The sequence below is a fragment of the Lupinus angustifolius genome, chromosome LG15, assembly GCF_001865875.1.
Source record: "Lupinus angustifolius cultivar Tanjil chromosome LG15, LupAngTanjil_v1.0, whole genome shotgun sequence".
NCBI classification, from domain to species: domain Eukaryota; kingdom Viridiplantae; phylum Streptophyta; class Magnoliopsida; order Fabales; family Fabaceae; genus Lupinus; species Lupinus angustifolius.
The window spans coordinates 18,880,526-18,904,128 of NC_032023.1; the positions used below are offsets into that span (position 1 = coordinate 18,880,526).

A 23,603-nucleotide genomic window follows, 5' to 3' on the forward strand; every position below is an offset into this window, starting at 1 on the left:
ATACATAAACAGAACAAAGATGGAGGCCGAACATCAACCGATGTCACAGGATGTCACATGTATCATGTATCACGGAAGCTGTGTACAGAAGTTGATTACCCGGAAAGATATCCTCATAAAGTATGAACCAAGTCCTTACAAACGGACCAACTTCCATTGATTGAATCTTCACCCACTTGTCCAATTGTTGCTAAGCAGTTTTTGGATATCAAACAGACCTCCTCAGAAGGTAATTTTAATGTGGCAGATTTCCCCTCTTTTGAAATCAGTTTCACTCCAATTCCATCACATGACCTGAGAATGTGAATGGCAGTGGTAGCCAATAGACAACTTTATGATGTAATTATGGCATATCACTATATCCATCCAGGGAACATTGCTAAAATCACAGATCTTAATTGAATCTAAAAATAAAATCCGTGTCAAGAATTCCCCAGCATTTCACTTGTTTTTTTCTTATGTAATTACTAGGAGAAAAGAAATAGATTCGGTTTACCAACAGCTTCAGGATGTTTAACAATGAATATATATCCTCATAATTCCAAGGTGCATTCATGAAAATACACCAATAGTAAGTGGAGAGTCTATATTTATTGTCATTTTCTCATAGATGAAGCATTTAATTGATAAAAAGTGTTTAATTGATAAAAAGTGTTCAACTTCACATTTCGGCTGCAGGCAGGGACAAAAAACAAATCACTTATCAAACAGTGCCAATGCCATAGACGATGGAACTTAATGAACACTTTAACAAAGGTCAGAAACTCAAAGAAAACCTCAACGAACTTACATCCCAGACTCAAAGTTTTCTACAACTGAACATTTGCTAATGGATCATCATGTTCGATTGGATACACAACAATTACAAAATCTTCAGCGAATGAAATCCCCCTGCATTTTCTGTAATACACTGATCCCAGAGATTTTATTCCTTTTCTTGTTTGGAAGGGGGTGGAATTGATATCTAATTAACTTTCTCCACTTCTTTATATATTCAAGCTAGGGTTCCAATATTTTATGAATACCTACTTCACAGCTCAAAAGGATGCACCATAAAGTTTCAAGGCAAACCAAATTTGGACAACGCTGATAGGAATACTGTTGAAAATGCCTGAGATGAACTTTGGTCATCGGCTTTTATTTTAACTTGTGACTTGGCTGACGATGTGTTGATTATACACTCTACAAGATACGATGAAGCTTCTTCCGCTTTTTGAGCAAAGAAAAAGAACTTTAAGTTAGGAGACTGACCACCGGATGCAATGCAGTGTATTGAATGACTTTGCATGTGCCGGAGGAGTGTCTGAGGAGATGTCAACAATGCAACTCCTTGTGCACTTATAGAATATTCCTGCATCAAATTATGAATGTTACATGGAACAAATAAACCAACATGTTTGCAACATGTTCACAACATAATAAAATCTTTATACGCCAATGCTACCATATTAATGAAACTCAGATTACAAATTCAAAGGCAAACCTCTGATATAGATATTGGCAATTGACGCCATTTCTGCTGAAATGTGCTAGGATCCAGTGCAGCCTTTGGGTTGAGATTCAATGAAGGAGGTGAAGGTGTGGCTGCAGTCCCAACTGAAAAATCTAAACCAAACAGATCATCAATTGCCAAGCTAGATGATGGAGCTTGACCAGGTGTGCTGGAACTTAAAAATGACAAATCTGCAAGTGGTTGTGAAGTCGCAGAAGGGGCAGATGAACCATCATAGGAAGGAGCACTATAGGCAGAGCCATTAATACCAGGCTCTCTACCTTCATCTTTTTCTTCGGTACTTAGAAGTAGATCCTTGTCATTTGCCTCCACTATCTGAGCTGGAACAACAGCATCTCCAGGTTCTGCACTAATAGATAGATTTCCAAGTTCATCTGAAAACTCAAATGTCCCTCGGTGTTCCTTATCAGTGAACATGTAAGAAGGCTGCATGAATTTGTGTTGAAGTTAGTTTAAAGTGGCAAAAATTATTATTCAAGTTAGGTTTAAATGCTAAGCTGACTTTCATTTATTACTTCCCCACTTTTTATCTTTAAGTTGGTTTAAACTGGCAAAATATGTTTTATCAATTTACTTTTTAGAAATAACTTCAAGTAAATTAAAATTTGCAAACTCAATATATGATTTGTGTTCATTCAAAACCACAATGGAGAAGTGAGTATATCAGTTACCTTTTGGTAAACAACAGACAAAGTGTTAAATTCATCAAATATGCGATCTTTGATTTCATTGCTCTGCGTATCAGCAAATACAGAAACTGCTTGCTTTGGAGGATTCACCACACTCTCCGCCACTGATACTTTACATTTCAGAAGCCTGTAATAAAATAAGGCCCTGTCATGAACATCCTGCAATCAAGAAAAGCTAATGTAACATACCATAGTGATACAACCAAATATTCAAAGAGCTCATTGTTTTGGCAATTGAAAATAGTAAGGAGTGACAACAATTTGAACCTGGTGAAAATCAGCAATACCGGCAGCCAATGCAGCTCCCAATGCTTTCTGAGTCTCAGGCGGCCTCTTAAAGAAACACTTCATCACTGCAGTAAGAAGATGTAAGCGAACCTGCACCATGAGGCCGCAGTTGTTCAATAGGAAAAGAAGTGAACATAAGGGCAAGCTGAATGCATAGTAGATATTAAATTAAAGAGGAGAGATCCACTCACTCCAAGAGTAAGTTTTTCTAGGGAAATCCAATGGTTTCAATTAGTGAGTAGATCTAAACCATTAGATGTCCATAGAATTGATGACTAGGATGGGGAGTAAGTTTAAAAAGTAGTATATTTTTGTAATAACAGGAATTAATTTTATAAATTTTTAACTTGATTCTCATACTATTTGTTTGGCTAATTGTTTAGTTTTCTAAAAATACAAGTCTAAAAGTATTTATCTAATGAGAAACTAAATAAGTTAAAAGATAATGTGTTTTATGTAATATATGTTTAATATTTGTTAAAACATTCACATCAAGTGACCAATTTGCTACAATCCCCTGACCAGATTAATTTTCACTCCAGGTTATGAGAATATGGAGAGACTGGTTTGACTCATACCAAGTTCATGAGCTAAGTTTTTATTTAGGGGTAGGGGGCTAAACAAATGGTTGAGTTTTACTGTTTTGCCAATCAGTATATGCCCTTAAATTGAAGATTACATATATGCACCACAATGACATAAAGGAACTCTTGCTGTAGAATGAGAACAGCAAAACACATGAGTTGAGACTCATGCAAAAATGTCAGAGCTTGATACACTAAATGAAAACTGTTACGTTACATCTCACCATCAAAGAATATAAGTCCAACTGGGGCATAACTGAATCTATAACTAAGATTAACCACCCCATGTCATTGGGTATAACATGGCGTTCGATATAGAAATCATAATCTCAAGTGAGGAAACCACATGACTGTGAACCATACAAAGTAAAGTATACTACCTCAGCTGAATGCTCCTCATCCCAATTTTCAATTAAACTTTCCAAAACATATGGAGCATCTTGCATGTCTTGAGAATATTCCCCCAACATCCATATAAGCGCTGCCTTAGCCTTGGGTTCATGGACATTTTTGCTACTGATATTCCCAACAACAGCAATACAATCCTGACTCCATTGTGGATATTTTCTTAGCAGATCTTTCACAAGCACCTACATAAAGGAACTCTCACACTTAGTATTAGTCTATCCAACCATAACCAAGTCAAATAAAAATGGGCATACTTTGCAATTGTGTTTGCAAAATAATAGGAAGCAGAGCAATCCTATTATTATGCACAAATTCCAGGTATTTTGCCAGTAGATTTTTCATGTTTACCAGAGTTTCAGAAGTAACATAGTCCTTTTCCATTTCAAGAAACTGTAGAAGCCGATCCACAATAGCATTGACATCATACTGTTGCAACGCAATCTTCCCAACAGCCCGAATTGATTCTCTTGCAATTGGAATGTCAACATTTGCAGCATATTCACATAGCTCCGTCACTGCATGGGACCCAAGAAGTTCATAATTGAGTCATACCAACAGGAAACGGGGGACACCCCGACCAGGGATCAGAATATCAAATGGAGAAATGCAATTATGGACATCAATTTTCCCTCTCCCAACTCTCTCTCTATCTACATACATATAATGTAGTATACTTAATTGGAGGAGTTACTACTTACCTATCTCATATGTGTTACTTTCATTTGCAACAGCAGTCAGCATTTCAAGCTTCAACTTTTTGACATAAGATGGCTCATTATACTGGCAATAGAAATGTTTGTAATCTGAGGCAAATATATAAGGTGCACGCAAGACCAAGAGATGTAGATGGCTTAAAATTGCATACGATTGTTCTGGACTTCCTGAGCTCACTTGAGTTAAGAGAGGTGCTTTGATACGCTCATACACCTAAGCAATAAGAATTAGCATTAGAAATCACAGACAAGCAGCCAAATTCACAGGACAGTACTCATGCTTACTTATTCAACAAAGAAGATAAGGTGAGCAAAGGCAAGCTAGGTCAATCCCAAGTAATTCACTAATGAGAATACCACAAGTTTCATCTTACAGTTGAAAACCCTAAATGCCAAATTTAAGTCCTGTGTGTGATTGAGTGTTTGAGAAATTAAAAAGTCATCATCAGATACAAAATAAGTATGATCCAGACAAGAGAATTAAACATTATGCAGACATAAAAAAATCTACTGCTATGAAAAAACATGAAGTTTAAATGAGATGTTCATATAACAGAATCAATAAATACCTGCTGATGAACATCGGCCATAGACAATGTCAAATGTAGAAATATTTTAGTAGTTGCCAAGACAACAGCACCATTTGCATGCTGGAGTCTATCTTCAAGTAGATTCATTATATCAAATATTTCACTGTTATCTGATGGAATGTACTTGGTCACCAATTCCAGCACAAGACATTGTGCCCATTCATTAAATTCTTTAATGCTGCATGATTAAAAATGAAAGGAGCTGAGAAGTTGCTTTAAATTTTGTATTTTTGCTAGATATTAGAGATACTTTCTTTTTTCTCTCTGATCTCTGCCACAGCAAAAACAAAAGAAACGCATTTTAAAGCCTAATATGGCCAAGTTAAAGAAGGTAGTAAAACAATTGCCTCATACACATTAGTTAAAAAACCATTAACTCCCACAATGCATAACATTGATAGAAAATGTATACACAGACAAAGAAGCTAATATGCAGGCAGATTATATGGTAGATATAAGCCTTTGGTGCAACACAATTGAGGAGCCTTAGCTTATTATTTGGTGTGTACTAATGGATGCTAGAACCAACCTCCCAAATTTGTTAATGAACAAACATTTCAAATTTCGAATAGTGCTGTCCTTTAAATAAAACATGACTTATGCCACACAGCATTCCCAACTCCCAAGTTGAGTTCATCAAATATCAGAGTATAAGAAACAATTTGTTGAAAGACTACTTGCCGATTTAGAAGGTAATATACAACTGGCTTGCTAAGCAGAGTTTCTCTCTCCCTGGCTGCTTCCTCTGACGTGGTTGACTCTAAGGTCCAAATCTCTTGTAAAGCAGACAAACAATTTGTGACTACCTGGTGAAAAAAGGAAAACCATGTAACGCTAAGTAAATTCATTTGATGATTTCTGTCATTTTTTATTTTCTGAAACAGGAAGTCTGATGTTGTACTGATATATAGGTGGGTAACATGAAAAGGAATAAAAAGAACAAAAGAAACATGAAGCAACCTATATTCAGCTTAGTTATGTTAATGAATTTCAGTTTGACAGGTGGAGACAAATGTTACACGCACATGACAATAGAAACATGAACAACAAAATAGAAGAGCTTCAATCTTGTATATTATAAATTAAGGCTAAGGAAATCAAATTATCTCCATTGAAGCTACAACTCACAGAACATGTAGCAGAGGTTGATAACGGTAATGCTCAACAACAACTTACCAAGGTGACATGCCCATAATAATAACGAATATTTAAAAAAAGGGCAGCTCAATGCAACAGGCTCCCAGTTAGTGGACTTTGGGGAGGATAGATGTATGCAACCATACCCCCGCAAGTGGAGAGACTATTTCCAGGATTTGAACTCGTGACCTCATGATCATTAAGCAACAACCTTACCTTTGCACCAAACTCGCCCTCTTTTTTAAACGTTTGTTTTGATAAAACAGGAATTTTATTAAGAAATGGAGGAGTATAGAAAAGGAAAAGAAAATAAGATTTCTTCCATAAAATAAAAGAAGATAAAAGGTAGACAATGATTCACAGTAAATGTATTATTATTACACAGGTATCCTAAATTCCTAATGAAATTGTAATATGGGTCATACAAGCTTCTCTGCAACCAAAATTATCAGCATAATATGCATAGTTGTAAATATCCAAAGACATGTCTAACGACACTTACATAATTTAGGGAACATTTAGAGATTAAGATAATGAATGCATACTTTACCGAACAAAATCAAGTATGTCGTCTTTTAAGGTTTGTAAGCTTACAATTCATTAATCACTGGACTATGTAGAATATTAGATTATCTTAGTTCTCTAAGTGATACTCTTAACTCTTCGCAATTTGAATGACATTGTTATGATCTATCATTGCTTGTGGATGAAATTACCACAAAAAAATGAAACTCTCACCTGAGTATCTGGGTCATTAAGGAACAAATGCTTCAGAGTTGCTGGAAAATCTGCATCAATACAGGTGGAAGCTGATATATGATACAGTTTTAACACCCCAATAACTGCCACTGTCCTGACGTAACTATTATAGTCCTTCAACCCAGAACCTAATGGCCCAACCAAATACTCCACCAAATTTGCCACTCGGAGCGAACACAAACTCCTCAAAGCTAATCCCCGTATCATTGGATCCTCGTCCTTGCAATCTCTTTGTAGAAAATTAATCGTCAAGAGCGCAAGATCAGGATTGACCTTTGCATAATTCCCAACATATAGATAGCACATTTTCTTCAGCACAATGTCCGATGTTGCTGAGCACATTACCATCTCACCAAAGAGAGCTGAGACGTCAATACCTATGGTCATGTTGGAAATCACCTTCTTGAAGAGATCCCTCTTAGCATCATCAGCACCCGGAGCTCGGCTCCCAGCAAGCTGCCGGAGCTGTGATTTGAGATCAGTTACTTCACTCTTCCTGCTCAAATTAAATATCAGGTAAGGACAATAAGTAAAGATACCAAATATGCCATAAGTAATAATCAACCACTAGGGCATAATAAAATTGTCACCCCTTAAGGCCGTAATGTAGCCTTTCACACATGGACAGAATAGAACGAAATGATATGTTCTAATATATTCTCTTTAGTTACACCCCTTTCAGTGGAATAAAAAATGTTCCACTTTTTAATCTCATTCTGTTCTAATTATAAAATACACCAAGTATAAAATATAACTAATTTTCCATTCCGTCCTGATCTGACAATTTTGCCAAAAATTATCTAATAGTAATAACTAGGAACACATTTGAAGAAAAAGAAAAAAAGGCACAAATATGCAAATAGCTCCTTTTCTTGATTCCGTAGAAACTAGTTTGCTGAATCAGCAAACACTATAATCTTCTGTATTGCTCAGTATATTAATTGTACACGAAACATGACAAAACTCTACGGCAATGGATCTTTGATTTTCATCTATGATGTGCGCATTCAAATAATTAACGATAAGTTGCGAGATAAAACCAAAATAAACGAAATTAGTGTTTTTCCGACGGAATTTCAACGCAGTTGCAGAGTCCAAATTGAAACAGTGAAAATCGAAAATGATGAAAAGGAAAATTAGGAATTGCTGACCCGGAAGGTTGAGAAGGTGATGCAGATCGCTGAGATTGTTGATGAGGTGGAGCCATAACCACTGTTGCAACTCGGAGAAATCGATCGCGCACTTTTCTTCACAGTTCGCACAAAAACTAAGATCTGAAGCAATGAACAAGACAAAAATATGGGAGTTGTAGTTGTAAATCTATATAAGGTGGAGGGGGATTTTGTAAATTTGGATTTTAGAAATCACAAAATGCAAGCCCTGAAAAGAAAAAGAAAAAAGAGTCTCGAACACTTTCGAGTTTCGACGTATGAGATGCTGACGTGGCATGAATTGATTGTGTTTCTCTCTTTTTCTGGTTACATTACAAGGTAGTGGTTATGGTGGAGTATGTGACGCAAAGTGTATCATTCTATATGTCTGATCGGTCGAAAAAATATATTTAAATTAAAATTTTAATAATTATTATTTTTCTAACCAATCATAAACAGTAGTATATTGAGTGATATAATTTTATGGGACAACAGATGTCCACCCGTGGTTATGATGGTGCCCTTAAATATGGGCACACCTAGATATGAGATTGACCGTTAAGATTTGATATATATTGACGGTTAAGATTTGATATATATTGACGGTCAAGATTTGATATATTTTGATATGATTTGATATATATTGACGGTTAAGATGTTGTTATTACCACGAGGTTAGTTTTTTAAAAGGGTAAAAATATAGAAAGTAATATTTATGTAATATGAGTGTCAAAATTTATAGACAGTATATAATTAGTCATATTTTTTTGAAGAGTCAATAAAAATTAAAAATGAATTGAAAATAATGGACTGACAATATATAAAACTCTTACGATGTTTGTATATACATTTTTTCTCAAAAAATATATGAAATTACTTCAACTTTTTATATAATGTACAGAGAAATAGATGAGTGATGTACTAAATAAAGTGGAAAAGTAAAATGGTCACTCGTGGTCTTAACTTGACCATTATTAATATTTTACTATAATCCACTTATTTCAAAAGTACGTTAAAAAATATTCCACATCTTCTTAGTATATTTTATTAAAATTTAATGGTTTGTCTGAAGGTTGGATGATATGATGAAAAAGGATAAAGGAAAATAAAGGGAATCGATAATGTAAGCAAAAAAATAATAAAAAATGTACTGTTGTGTAAATTAGGGTGACAGTATTATCAATATTTGGGCAAAGTCAATGTTCCTGCTTGCCCGCACTTATTGGGTGGGAGGGGTATAAAAAATGTGTTTATCCACTTCAATACGTTCGACTAATATGCTCTATTTACTCAATGCATTTTCAATGGGCAAAACACCAGCCCATAGACAATTATTAGATAAAATGTTTTGAACGAATATGGAAAAATATATGTATTTTATTAAATGTGGAGAAAAATGTTTCATTTATTTATATGCATTTGTATACCAAAGATTGTTGATGAGGTGGAGCCATAACCACTGTTGCAACTCGGAGAAATCGATCGCGCACTTTTCTTCACAGTTCGCACAAAAACTAAGATCTGAAGCAATGAACAAGACAAAAATATGGGAGTTGTAGTTGTAAATCTATATAAGGTGGAGGGGGATTTTGTAAATTTGGATTTTAGAAATCACAAAATGCAAGCCCTGAAAAGAAAAAGAAAAAAGAGTCTCGAACACTTTCGAGTTTCGACGTATGAGATGCTGACGTGGCATGAATTGATTGTGTTTCTCTCTTTTTCTGGTTACATTACAAGGTAGTGGTTATGGTGGAGTATGTGACGCAAAGTGTATCATTCTATATGTCTGATCGGTCGAAAAAATATATTTAAATTAAAATTTTAATAATTATTATTTTTCTAACCAATCATAAACAGTAGTATATTGAGTGATATAATTTTATGGGACAACAGATGTCCACCCGTGGTTATGATGGTGCCCTTAAATATGGGCACACCTAGATATGAGATTGACCGTTAAGATTTGATATATATTGACGGTTAAGATTTGATATATATTGACGGTCAAGATTTGATATATTTTGATATGATTTGATATATATTGACGGTTAAGATGTTGTTATTACCACGAGGTTAGTTTTTTAAAAGGGTAAAAATATAGAAAGTAATATTTATGTAATATGAGTGTCAAAATTTATAGACAGTATATAATTAGTCATATTTTTTTGAAGAGTCAATAAAAATTAAAAATGAATTGAAAATAATGGACTGACAATATATAAAACTCTTACGATGTTTGTATATACATTTTTTCTCAAAAAATATATGAAATTACTTCAACTTTTTATATAATGTACAGAGAAATAGATGAGTGATGTACTAAATAAAGTGGAAAAGTAAAATGGTCACTCGTGGTCTTAACTTGACCATTATTAATATTTTACTATAATCCACTTATTTCAAAAGTACGTTAAAAAATATTCCACATCTTCTTAGTATATTTTATTAAAATTTAATGGTTTGTCTGAAGGTTGGATGATATGATGAAAAAGGATAAAGGAAAATAAAGGGAATCGATAATGTAAGCAAAAAAATAATAAAAAATGTACTGTTGTGTAAATTAGGGTGACAGTATTATCAATATTTGGGCAAAGTCAATGTTCCTGCTTGCCCGCACTTATTGGGTGGGAGGGGTATAAAAAATGTGTTTATCCACTTCAATACGTTCGACTAATATGCTCTATTTACTCAATGCATTTTCAATGGGCAAAACACCAGCCCATAGACAATTATTAGATAAAATGTTTTGAACGAATATGGAAAAATATATGTATTTTATTAAATGTGGAGAAAAATGTTTCATTTATTTATATGCATTTGTATACCAAATACAAGAAAATACTATCATTTTTTAATATATATATATATATATATATGTATTTGTATTTAAATATTATAGATATTCATATGTACTATTACTTTTATATTTTGTATGTAAAATATATACTATGCATATTTTGTATTATGTATTACATTTATGAGCATTGCTATATATTTCTCCTAAATGCTTCTACCGTGGTACTCACAAAAATGTGACACATGTCATTTGTAATTAAATCATTAATAATTAAAGTATATTATTATAACACATGTCATCTTTTTGTAGGTACGAAGATTAGTATGAAGATATAGTATGAATATATATCATTTTCTTTCATTTATATTTTGTATGTATTGTTCCATTTGTATGATTGTTCAATGTGATAAATGTATTTGTGTATTTGCATGTAAAAATATATTGTTTATTTTGTATGAAATATATATAAATTTGTATATATATTTTTTAGTTTTGTTTAGAGCGACTCACAAGTTTGCATTGCCCATATTTAGGATGGGTATGACATGATATTTCACGTTCTATTTAAAAACTGACATACCAATGTCCGCCCTAATTTAGATAGTCATTGCATGGACATGAACAAAGTGACCCTAATACCCAATACTAGGTACTAGGCCATTAGCTTCCAACCAAGATCATGGCAAAACTGAATATCATCTATCATTCATATTTAAGAAATTACACCGATAATATATAGATATCACACTAAAACAAAAAAATCTTATGATTTTTTTAAAATGTTTAACATAAATGAATGACGTAAAAAATTATAGTAATAATATATTAATATAAACGCTTATTTTTAATATAAACTCTACCTCGATATAATATAGACTAAATTACATTGACATCACGAATATTTCAGTACCATTACATAACTTACTCGAGTTAAATTGTTAAACAAAATATGATATAACGTCGGATCATATATTCCCGCTTCCCAAACAACATTCTGCCATACTGACCGAAGGTGTGAGGTGAGTTGTGTGGATAGGAATGCAGTGAAAACGAAAATGGTTGGTCTCCTTCATCTCCCACGGTTCCCTCTCTCCATCTTTCTCCGCTCCCATTCCACTCCTTTCTCAACCTCAAAATTCCCCACCAGAACCACTCTCTTCTTCTCACCCAAATCAACCCTAACCACACCAGAACCAATAACCGATAACGATTCACCTTCCTCAGATTCAGAAATCCCTCATGTAGAGTTATCTCTCGATAAGCTTTTTATACCACCGGAGACACGTGTCCCTGTTGATAGTGGTAGTGCTAGAATCCTTAAAGGTTCCAACATAGTGTTGAGCAATTACGCTCGTGATTCAAATGTAGTGCAAGCTGATTATGTTAAAAGTAGTGTTAGAACTGAGGATTGTCCTTCTGATGGTTTACCTGAGTTTGCTCTTGTTGGACGTTCTAATGTTGGCAAATCCTCACTCCTTAATTCCATTGTTCGTCGAAAGAAGCTTGCCCTAACGTCCAAGAAGCCTGGTCCGGAACCTAATCCTTTTTGTTTCGTATTTACACTTAATTGTGATAGTCGTGCTCGAGAGTCAGCTTAGTTGGTAGAGTTGCAATGTCCGGGTTGGAAAACCCGGAAGTGGGTTATTTATTGTGAATTGGACAATTATATGTTATGAGCTAACTGTTTTTGTTGGTATTCTAATATGTTATATGAGTCTTTTTTCGCGATGGTGGTTTGCTCGTACATGTCTAGTTTGCCGAACTTCACGCTCGAGATAACCATTGCTGAGAATTAGGGATTTGTTAAATGTTAAAGTCACACATTGGTTAAGTATATAAGCAAAGAACCAATTATATGAGCTAGATTTAGGTTTGGTTATTATGATACTTAGTACCATGTAATTGTGCCATTTGGTTACTTGTTCACTATTCATGATAGGTGTTTCAAAATTGATCGTTTCACTAGTGTTTATTTGGTTTATGTTTAACTTGAACTAGCAATTGTGCATTCTCATTTAGACTAATTAAGAAATTCAATGAATTTTAACTTATTGCTAATGGAATTGTTTTTCGATCTGTGTTCATTGTGATATTAAAGTATCTATTGTCAAACTTTTTATAGGCAAGACACAATGCATCAACCATTTCAAGATTAATGATAGCTGGTACCTGGTTGATTTGCCTGGATATGGGTATGGCTTACTTTCTACTATGTTCTCAGTCTCTTATTTTATGTTTCTAGAATTGAGGCTTTGCTACACATGTTAAAGACTGAACATAGTTGATAGTCTTAGGCAAAAAAAGAGAGCATATATATTTGACATGGACAGACTAATACTTGGAGAAGTGGAGTTCCATCATGTTTTTACTTCTCTTAGGTTGATTGATTAATTTGACCCTGTTCATTATTCTTAATGCTGATGACAGTTATTTGCCATTCTGTTGTCTCCACTAGGTATGCATCTGCACCTCAGGAACTTAGAATGAATTGGGACAATTTCACCAAGGACTATTTCCTTAACCGGTCAACCTTAGTTTCAGTTTTCCTTCTAATAGATGCTAGCATTCCTGCTAAACAGATAGATCTCGACTATGCCAGTTGGTTGGGTCAGAATCAGGTAATTATCATTATTTCTTATCTAGCAATCAGTTTATTGAAGTTACTCATGCTTCAGGTTTCCTATCAATCTTGCATTTGCCACCTGATGATCATGTCACAAATTTTTATATCTGTTCGGCTTATTTTTGGCTCCATACCATTATCTTTCTAGGTGCTACCACTTTTGTGCATATTCCTTGTATTATTTGTGATAGATAATAGTTGAATGCCACATCTGAGTTATTGCCAATTCATCTTTATATTATGTATATAATGGGCACTCTTGTATGAGAATATTGCACTTGAGTTATGGAATCTGAAATCGCTAATTATTCAATGACATGTAGAGGGAGACTCACTGTACTCTGCTACAACTCATGTATATGACTAAAAACATGACAAACAAGAATACCAGTTATATATTATATTAGTTACAACAATTTTAATATCAAAATGAGCTGAGATTAATAATATATTAATTAATGACCTGTTCAGATGGGGAGCCTCTACTTTGAATAGGGGTTCTGTTCCTTGTTCACACTTGTATATTAATCCTGTTGTATTGAAAAGACAGCCCTTTCCGAAAGGTGAGGCTACTAAGTCAGCAAAGTCTCTACTTTAGATGGGAGTCTCAATGTGTTCTTTATCTTCCAGTTATCCAATGTGATAGACTTGGGTTCACACATCAAAAGCTAACAGAGCAGAGTTAGTTGTTTCTTTTTGGTAATAGGAGCCGGGTTAATATAGTTTATCTTTCAGATCCCAATGACTATAATCTTCACTAAATGTGACAAGCGGAAGAAGAGAAAGAATGGAGGCAGGAGACCAGAAGAAAATGTTAATGATTTTCAGGACTTGATACGTGGCTCCTTCGAAACAGTGCCTCCATGGATCATGACCAGTAGTGTTACCAATCAGGGTCGTGATGAGATACTCCTTCACATGGCCCAGCTACGAAACTACTGGCTCAAGCACTAGTCACACCATCCTTGAATTTCTAGAGCAGGTATGTCAAATCTTGAATAAGTTTCTATAGATTTGAATTGTGTTATTTCTGTTTCTTTCTTATAGGTAACTCCATATGTTTCCCCAGCTAGTTTCTCATGTTTTTAGTGCTATAAAAATTGCTTTTTTTTATTTACGTTCTACATTGGAATATTGGACCAAAGAAATCAAATGAAATGCACTTTTATGGCTGTAAAAAACTTACATTATGTTTCATATTTGTTATCACAGATTCGCATGTTTCCATGCTGCACTTTTTCTGTATGGCCAAGTACTTGAAGGGCCTGAAGCAAGTGACATCAAAGCTGGATAAAGAAAAATATTTATCATAATCCTGTATGCAACACCCTGCAAGCTTGAGGTTCTACTTTGAGCCCGGTATTGCCTCCTCCGATATTTGTTAAATTTAAGTTTTTTTTTACTAGAGGGTGACCTGAATTTCATATTTTATTATCCTTCAACTCAAAGAACATGGCGAATTTACCCTTTTCTCCCTTTCAATTACAAACTCCTTTCAATATAAATCTGTATATCCTCATTTTTAGTTTTGAACATTTTCATATTTTATTTTATATTGTGCATTGTTATTTTCATCTGCGAGTGAAGTAGATAGTGTTGTTGGGTTAGAAATGGAAAAAGGTGAATTTGGTTTCATGTTGTTGAGTTGTTCTTAATCATTTACCATGAGTACCCATGTCTGGCTGCTATGTATTTAAGGTTTTCATATGAGATTCTGAAACTTTTTTGTTCAAATTTCTTGAAAGAATCCTCGACAGTTCTTCACAATTTTCCTCCTTAGAGTATTTACTAGGGCAATGACATTCAGGTATCTATTCATACAGTTCTGGTCTGGTACTCAGGTAGGAGTTGAGAGTGGAGAACAATGATTGAGTTTGTTGTAGGTTTCATTGACCTCCTAGAGGTATTTGCAATATTAAATCCACTCACAGTGCAAAGATGTATACACAGTCAGTGCATCCTCCACTGTTTATTTGGATTACTTTTTCTGAAAAGGCAATGATGATTAAAAATGAACGGTGGATGATACAATGTTAGTGTAAAAAACTCTTACGCCAGTGTAAAAAACTCTTACACTTTGTCAGTATGTACATTTCTCATTAATGTATGTATGGTGAATGTATTACTTTTACAGCAGAAACCTTAGGGGTTGATATAATTTTAAAATAAGAAATATATACACTGTTGAGCATAAATGAAATAAGATTGTGTTATTTGAAGGGGACACCTACACCTTGATGGACACAAAAATGTACACCACCTGAAATAATAATATATTTAATCAATAAAATTTATGACTAATTGATTACACTGTGGCTTATCTTTCCTTCTTCACCGTCCTACTCCTACCTAATTTTATGTGGCTTAGAAAATTGTTTTATCCAAAATTGATTATTTTCTTTCTCAGTTAAACATATGATTTCATGCTCGAGATAAAAAAAGGAAGAGAATGAATAAAAACATTTTTATGACCTCAGCCCCACATGTGAGATTTAAGATGGGAAGGTCATGGGTTTGATCCATACTCACACCAATATATATTTTATAAAATAGATACAAAGTCTAGTTTAAAACTGGATACAAAAGAAGTTAAAAAAAAGGATAAAAGTTGTTGTTGTTAGGATTTTTGAGATCTTGTTAGATTCATAGCCAACATAGTGATGGTACTAAAAGGAAACATTGATAGATATTGTATAGATTCACTTGAATGTATATGTCTTCTCCAATATTCTATTTCATTCGTTTATTCCGGGATCACCGGAAACATGTCATGTTAATTAAAAAATAAATAAAATTATTATTATTATTGTTATTGTTATTTTTGTTTCATTATTATCGGTTTAATATAACATATGAGACGTGATCTGAGACAACATATATTTGTTCAAACATTGAATGTACCTTTCATTTCTTCGTCTTGTCCTAATTCCTTAACACAAAAGCATAACAATGAACGTCCCCTATTTTGCTGGCATTCTACATCATTGGATTGTACTTTATCTCTTTATTACATGACATTATTATATAACTTTGGTTTCCCTAATCTCTTTCAAACGCATCAGAGGTATTAATGCAAGTAATCATAACAGGTGAAACAAGAAAGTAACGATTTATGTATGTACATGAAGGAAATGATGAAAACTCCTAAATAGGAAATTAGGAAGAGAAGAAGAGTATACATTGGGATTCGTTAAATGATTATGGGTAATAACAATATCATTTTAACTAGGTTAGGTTGGCATTTGCTTATGATCGTTGACATTATACTTATATCTACCCAAAAATAAGTAAAATTTAAACTCAATCTGTTAAAATCCGTCCCGCAAATATATAAAATAATTAATTTTCTTGGGTACTACGAAGGGTAAGGAACTAATCTATTTCGGAATGTATGTCTGTCCCTCTCAATAAGTGTCGCTATCATGAATCGAGCCCTTAATGTTTTGGTCATCCTAAAGGTCTAGCAAGATCTTACACTAATTTGGTAATCATTTATATATGACCCACCCATAATTCATAAAATCAAAACAAGTAGGTATCCATATTACAGTAGATAAATAGAATATTGGAGTACCTAACTCCATAAGCAATACTCTACTAAGTTCCCTTTACTCATTAGAAGTTGATACATGAAAAAGAAATTAAAGGTAAAGTAAGTGTTCTTCACCTTTTTCTGAGAAGTGGGACATATTGAAATCAAAAAGTGTTGTGCTAAATTTGGAGTGGTAAAATCGAACTTGGTGCTGTAAAATTAATGGTAGTTGCTTTAGAAGCAAATTTTGAACCTGTCATATAGTCCTGGAAAGGAATAAAACACTGATATAGTAGTAAGTTCTAACCTCCTAGAATTGTAAGTTTGACACTAGAACAACGTTGACCCATAAGCTACTACCCTTTTTTCTTTTTGTGGATAAAATAATCACTTTTTTCTTACTATGATTACCAACATTGAAATCACATCAATGTGACTAGGTAGAGAGTAATCACTTATATATTCTCCCCCCAACTTGGACATTAAAAGGTGGGGTTGTGTACATTGCTCTCTTTTCTGACAGAACATGGCAAAGGCATGAAAGCACTTTTGAGCTAAATTATAGATGAATCAATGCATTCATGTGGTAAGTGGCAACTGTAAAAAGGGTGGTTGCTATTGAAGCCTCAAGCCATGTATAGTTAGTTCCAGCCATTTAATTTTATGTTCACTTCTATTCATACATTTTTGTTGTTGTTGGTATTATCAAAGATATTCTCTCACGATATAAGTACGGAATTAATCCCTTTCAGGATATGTAGCTTCCTTTCTCAATAAATCTCGCTCCCAGAGAAATTTTGACCTTTTGATCTTTCTAAAAGTTTAGTATAACCTTACACAATCAACTTTTTTTTTTCATCTTCTCTTCTTATGTGTAGGTAACCGAGTAAAATATAGATATATTGCAAGCAAATGATTACATGTGTGAAAATTTGACAGAAATACGTGTGTATTTAATTATTTATCATGCAACTCACAATGTTATCATTTTTTTCATACATTTTTTAAGTCTTGTACTTCTGATTCTTTTTTACATATTTTTTATATCTCATAATCTAATAAATCAAAGTAGTTTATCAAATATAAATTCATTGAAATAAGTATCTTTAGTAAACACCAACTAGAAGTAGCTTATAAGCTCTCTCTCAATGTTAAGCACACATAAGTTTTCAACTAGCTAAGCCAATGACTTAAGAGTGACTTATGAGTTAGGAGAAAATGTTATTTTAATTTATACGACATGTTTTCATTTGTGCGAGATAAAATTTGAGACATCAGATTTATGCGAGACAAAGTTTGAGACATCAGATTTATCGTAGAACGACTAGAAGAAGGAAGTTGTAAATTGTTGTTTTTGGTTGCTTGAAATTATTATGAACAGGGTTAATTTAATGAAGTTGGTGAGTGGGGGGAAGTAGCAATAACTATTACAACCATTCTACTTTTATCCTTGCAATTAATTGGTTCTGGCAATTTTCAAACGCACATTGTTAAGTTTCTGAAGAAAAAAGGGTGGTCCTAAATCCCACAGGAATGAAATCATTTCGAAAACGAAATTGCATGGAAATGGTATTAAAATTTGGTACACTATGTAGAATCTAACACTCCATCCCAACTACCAAACATAGAAACTTTCCTTCATTAGTCACTTAACTTTTGATTTCTTATCTAATATGTGTTAACAAAATAAGGACAAAAAATCATTTAAGCATTCAAAGAGCCAAACATGAAACAAAAAAACATCATAATGTTATAGTCTATGCAAAAAGAGAAAAAATAAAATGGAAATTTAGGTTTAACCTCAATCACATGTTTCCAAATCACATACCAAAACACTTGCTCTATATGACTTCATCCACAACCCTATACTACCCTCTTTCTCTAGCATTATGTTTCTCTTTTTTTCTCTCTAGAAAATCAAACCTACTTAGGAAAAAAATTGTAATTTACAAGCGTTATAGAGAGCCATGGTCCCCTCCAAAAAAAACCAACATCCTTATTTTCTTCAACCTCAATTCAACATCTCTCCTTCTCAACCCCCAAGCTAATCAATTAGTCCATCAAAATTTAAGCACAAGAGCATGTTGGGGTCCGTTTGCGAGGTACGTTTTGGAGGAGAAACAAATGAAAGGAAAGATTTTGAGACCATAAAATATATTTATGAGACGACTCTCAAGTCTTCAATTTTTCTTCATTGTCTTCCAAAACTCAACTCGCAAACAAATCGATAGGGAAATAAGTCTTGGTGTATGATTTGGTTTTATGGTGAGATGACCTGAAAATTAAGATGGTCCAAAAACTTCACTTAGTAGCTTTTGTCCAAACATTCTAAGATCTTCCCACCACAAAACCAAACACACAAACACTTTCACATTTTGTTTTTGCTTTTTGCCCATTTTTCTCTCCATACATGAATACTAAAGGAGCACCACTTTGGTTATAGTTGCACATGTGTAAAAAGCCTTCAATCCAGTTCAAATCATGTGCTAACTTCAATAATCTCTTCCTTAATAAGCCTCTCTTGTCTTTAACCTCTGAGTTATAAGACCAAACATGTATTATGGATTTGATTGCAGCAAAAGTGAACGAGCAAAAGCACTAGTATGTTTTGCCTCATCTTTCCAACACCGTTCAATATCTTGAGTTATTCTCTTAGCATCAATGGATGTACCAAGAAGTCCCTTTTTGGTAAAACCCACAGCATAAAGACCATTTTCACCTTTCCACCCATTTGGGAATGGCTTCCTAGGGAACCCATCTTCCTTTGAGAACATACTCTCATCCTGCACATATACCAAGTTTCAACAATCTTATTTTTCTTTACTTTATATCGATTTCACATTTTTCGGTAGTTTACAAGAGATATATATCACTTTCTTGTAGATACTAATATGAAGATGTAACATTAGTCGATAAAAAAATATGGCTAGCTATAATCAAATTTCAGAATTATTTGTATCATATATACCTGTAGCCAATTGGGTACATTGCTTTTGTAACCAGTTGCTAAAATGATGGCATCAAAATTCTCTTTTCTTCCATCTACAAATTCAACTGTATGAAGTTTTAGCCGCTTTATGCTTGGACGTACCTACAAAACATTGATTTGACATACTAAGATTTTATTTATATGTTGAGTTCAAAGTTCAAACAACTATTTTAATGAGCCCACCAAACATTGATTAACATAATCATTAAAGCATTTTAGTCTATTAGATCTAGAGTTTTCTTTATAGAAAACCTTAAAAAATCTAATCATTGTGCTTCACCCACGATTTGATTGAAAACACATGATGATAAGAAAAAAATTAAGGATCATTATTGAATAAAATTAAAAGAAGAAGGAAAAGTATTATTGCACTTCATGGAAAAGAAAAAAAAGTATGTAGCACCATTAGTTTAACAAAAAAGAAGAATCCAATTAAGATCTTTCGTGACCCTAAAAATGAAATTTTAGGTTCTAACATCATTCCACCATTACTTTATGAGCGTAACATCTACGTACTGTTAATGTAAAAATTTATACGTAGTTAGTACATTATTCACTACTCATTTGTATTAGAAATGAATGGTAAATGATGAACTGACAATATATTTTTTACATTATAAGTGCGTACATTTTTTTCCTCTTACTTTATTACTATAGTCCATATACTATTGTTTTAAAAAGGTGAGGTACAATAATCTTATTTTGTCAATAAATAAAGTAAAATAATTTGATGTGAAAAAAGGCAAGGGTGGGGGAAGTATACCTTAATATCTCCACCTTTAATCTTAGCAAGGGTACCCACATCTAGGACAGGGGTCTTTCCTGAGAGATTTTTGAGTTGAAGGGGACCCAAACTTGGACGATCCAAACCCAACCTAGAAGTGTCACCAAGCATGAGCCATGAGATAATAAGTAAGAACCTATCGACAAGTTGCATGGGCAACCACTTCAATAACCACATGGACAACCCAAAAGTTGATTTTCCCAGCATCTCTCGTGGTAGGACGTGTACCTTTAACCAAACCCAAACAAAAATTTTTATTTCACAATAATGATTTTATTAAAATTGTACAAATATATAAAAAAAAATTGTTTTCAATAAAGAAAAGAAAGTGGGGCATAAAGGGTGTTAAAGACATATTGGAGCTTATGTGTGTACGAAGTTTTGGCCCTTTGGTAGGCCTAATTAAGTTGCAGGACATGGTTATGTATGTGCAGTAGGGGAAAAGGGTGAAAAAATTTATGGGGTGGAAAGAAGAGAAAAAAAGAGGATTTGAGTACTAGAAAAATCACTTATTATAGCCATGTTGCGCATGCTTGTGTATTCCAAGAAAGTGCAATATTTGTGTTGTGTAAATAAATATTTTACAAGTTTTTTTTAATTATCTTTAACAATTAATCCTTTGGAACTTGAAGCCAGATGGTGGTGGATGCAAGAATGAATCAAGGGTTTTGCTATTTGCATGGAGGTTTAAAAACAAAAAACAATGAAGGGGAATCTTGTTGAATTAAAAAAGAGTTTGAGAATACTTTGCATGAATATTGTGAGATTAGGAAAACCAAAAATTGTGGTTTTACTTTCCTTTTTTTTTCTTTTTTTTTAGAATGAATAGAACATGGCTAGTGATGTGAAACTTGAAAAATGAACTTTGTACTGAGTGAAAGTTGGGAATTTTTTATGAGCAAAAATATTTCCACCAAAGGTTTAGCAAACCAAGTTGTCTATATTTTGAAATCTGAAAGAAAAAAAAGGTCCTAAACACCCATTAAAAAGGTATAGATAAGAAAAGGTGGGTGTCTTGTTGCAATACTTAAATTAGGAGGGACATGAACTTTTGAACAAAATAAAACTTGCACACAAATTTTTTATAATTTTTTAGGCATAAACCATTAAGAGAGATATGTATGTTATCCTTTTACTAATGATAATAAAACAAAAACAATCATAATAATAAAAGATAATAAGATAGAATCTCTGAAAATAAATCTGTACTTATAAACCATTTTGAAAGTCTGATAGTAAAAAGAAAAGGTTTAGTTTCTTACTGTATCTCTAACCACAAGAGAAGGAGTAGCATGATTGTTGCAAAGATCTAAGCACACTTCCATTCCTGAATTCCCACACCCAACCACCAAAACTTTCTTCCCTCTAAACTCTTCACCACTTTTATACAAACTTGTATGCTTTATACAACCTCCAAATTCCTCTACCCCTTCAATATTAGGCACCACAGCCTCTGCATTCTCTCCTGTAGCCACAATCAACCACTTACACACAAACTCAGTCACAATATCAGCCTTATCAACACACTTCAAGCGCCAAAACCCAACCTTGGAATCAAATTCAGCAAGCTTCACAGTCTCATTGAACCTTGGCTTAATACCAAATTTCTCAGCATAAGTCTCCAAGTACCCTATGAACTGTTGCTTTGTTGGGTATGTTGGGAAATCAGAAGGGAACCCCATCAAGGGAAGTTCACAAAATTGCTTAGGTAAATGAAGGTGTAACCGATCATAAGTCTTGTGTTGCCAAAGAGAAGCTATGCAGTTAGATCTTTCAAGTATTAAACTTGGTACACCTTGCTCTTTGAGACATGCTGCAGCTGCTAACCCTGATGGGCCTGCTCCTACAATCACAGGCCCTGGAACAAAAACACATGTTGATCTTGGTGACAATGATTTGTTATTCATTTTTTCAATGAATAAAGGGTCATTAGCTTTCTTTCCTTCTAACTCTCTCAAGCAATAATCCATCAGAAATGTGATGAATTATTTCGAGTTTATATAACTTGGTAACAAACAGCTTTATTAAGCTTCAAAGTTCAAACCACAGTTTGAGCACAAGAATCAAGAAAGAGCAACAACTATGAATATAACAGTTGAAGGAGTAGGGTGAGATTATGTAAAGAAGGATTAGGGTAGTGAAGAAAAATGGTTAAAATATAGAGTGGGTTATAAGAGAGTGTTATATAGTGATGAGAATGAAAATGATAATATTTGTTATTTCTCTATAAAATGTTGAAGAGTGTGTATGGATTGATATGGAGGAAGATTAAACGGAAGGAAGAGCAGCAACTACGGGGCTATATCAGCATTCATCACAGAGAGAGGTTATGAGAAGGATGTTGATATCTCTCTTGCTATATATATCATTATTCCTATTGCTTCATTCACTTTTTTTCTTTCAAATGTTTACGCTACTACCAAGAAAATGTTGATCTAGTAGTGTAATGTCCTGCTAGATTATTAGAAATACAAAAAATTAAGGGTTCGATTCCTGTAAGTAATATTTATTGGATGAGATTAGATTAATTCTTTAACTAAAAAGTGGTGGAAAAATGTTTAAGCTACTAGAGACTTATAAGCCCCATGAGAGCCTATTTCAGAAGGGTTTTAATTTGATTATAATCTTACACACTCATTAATTAATAGACTCAATTACAACATTAAAAAAGTAGATGTAGTTAATTCTTTTAATAAAATGGAGACAAAGATAATAAAAATCCTATATAAAATGAAAATTGAAAATACCATAATAACCTTCTAGAATGTGTGTTTTATAGTAAGGATTAGATGTTACAATTTAATAAATTAATTCATTATTAAAAATAGTAGATTTCTGAATCAAAAATTAAAAATAAATACAATTTATATATATATAATGAGAATAAAAATACAGAAGTTAGTAACATAATCGAAAATTGTTTTGCTATTAAAATTAATTATCTCAGAATAAGCACATTGCAAACACAATTTCATTTTGGTTAAACCTAACTGCATCAATTTTTAGAAGAAGAATTGAGTGAATTAACATTCACATGGTGACCGGG

The 23,603-nt window shown here is 33.4% G+C and overlaps 3 protein-coding genes and 1 long non-coding RNA gene across 5 annotated transcripts; 2 read left to right on the plus strand and 2 right to left on the minus strand.

The window, feature by feature from the left end:
* Nucleotides 701–8,001, minus strand: LOC109328147 (beta-adaptin-like protein A). Its single transcript, XM_019561460.1, has 11 exons — nucleotides 7,833–8,001; nucleotides 6,661–7,177; nucleotides 5,467–5,591; nucleotides 4,765–4,963; nucleotides 4,181–4,409; nucleotides 3,831–3,997; nucleotides 3,455–3,664; nucleotides 2,470–2,580; nucleotides 2,185–2,361; nucleotides 1,484–1,939; nucleotides 701–1,351 (listed from the first exon to the last, which is right to left on the minus strand). The coding sequence occupies exons 1-11, from the start codon at nucleotides 7,886–7,888 to the stop codon at nucleotides 1,061–1,063; spliced, it is 2,538 nt and encodes an 845-aa protein (XP_019417005.1). The 5' UTR covers nucleotides 7,889–8,001; the 3' UTR covers nucleotides 701–1,060.
* LOC109328150 lies at nucleotides 7,830–9,456 on the plus strand. The gene is made up of 2 exons (XR_002105400.1): nucleotides 7,830–7,878; nucleotides 9,277–9,456. It is a non-coding gene; the product is annotated as an uncharacterized LOC109328150 (long non-coding RNA).
* Nucleotides 11,624–14,827, plus strand: LOC109328647 (GTP-binding protein At2g22870). Of its 2 annotated transcripts, none has more exons than XM_019562214.1 (5): nucleotides 11,624–12,156; nucleotides 12,752–12,821; nucleotides 13,085–13,247; nucleotides 13,988–14,250; nucleotides 14,465–14,827. In XM_019562214.1, the coding sequence occupies exons 1-4, from the start codon at nucleotides 11,685–11,687 to the stop codon at nucleotides 14,204–14,206; spliced, it is 924 nt and encodes a 307-aa protein (XP_019417759.1). In that variant the 5' UTR covers nucleotides 11,624–11,684; the 3' UTR covers nucleotides 14,207–14,250; nucleotides 14,465–14,827. The 2 variants fall into 2 exon arrangements, with proteins under 2 accessions (XP_019417759.1, XP_019417758.1); XM_019562213.1 differs by having other exon boundaries at nucleotides 13,988–14,234.
* Nucleotides 18,691–22,608, minus strand: LOC109327434 (indole-3-pyruvate monooxygenase YUCCA6-like). The gene is made up of 4 exons (XM_019560578.1): nucleotides 21,820–22,608; nucleotides 20,537–20,785; nucleotides 19,753–19,875; nucleotides 18,691–19,567 (listed from the first exon to the last, which is right to left on the minus strand). The coding sequence occupies exons 1-4, from the start codon at nucleotides 22,525–22,527 to the stop codon at nucleotides 19,343–19,345; spliced, it is 1,305 nt and encodes a 434-aa protein (XP_019416123.1). The 5' UTR covers nucleotides 22,528–22,608; the 3' UTR covers nucleotides 18,691–19,342.

Bases quoted from the DNA above. Each gene is read 5' to 3' on its own strand.
- LOC109328147 (XM_019561460.1), bottom strand. From the start codon at position 7,888: ATGGCTCCACCTCATCAACAATCTCAGCGATCTGCATCACCTTCTCAA. The intron at 7,178-7,832 runs GTCAGCAATTCC...TAATTTGAGCAG, and splicing joins TCACCTTCTCAACCTTCCGG to GAAGAGTGAAGTAACTGATC. The intron at 1,352-1,483 runs GTTTGCCTTTGA...AATTTGATGCAG, and splicing joins TGCCAATATCTATATCAGAG to GAATATTCTATAAGTGCACA.
- LOC109327434 (XM_019560578.1), bottom strand. From the start codon at position 22,527: ATGGATTATTGCTTGAGAGAGTTAGAAGGAAAGAAAGCTAATGACCCT. The intron at 20,786-21,819 runs GTAAGAAACTAA...GTTTGGTTAAAG, and splicing joins CTCTTGTGGTTAGAGATACA to GTACACGTCCTACCACGAGA. The intron at 19,568-19,752 runs GTATATATGATA...GTATATGTGCAG, and splicing joins ATGTACCCAATTGGCTACAG to GATGAGAGTATGTTCTCAAA.
- LOC109328647 (XM_019562214.1), top strand. From the start codon at position 11,685: ATGGTTGGTCTCCTTCATCTCCCACGGTTCCCTCTCTCCATCTTTCTC. The intron at 12,822-13,084 runs GTATGGCTTACT...TGTCTCCACTAG, and splicing joins GTTGATTTGCCTGGATATGG to GTATGCATCTGCACCTCAGG. The intron at 13,248-13,987 runs GTAATTATCATT...TTTATCTTTCAG, and splicing joins GTTGGTTGGGTCAGAATCAG to ATCCCAATGACTATAATCTT.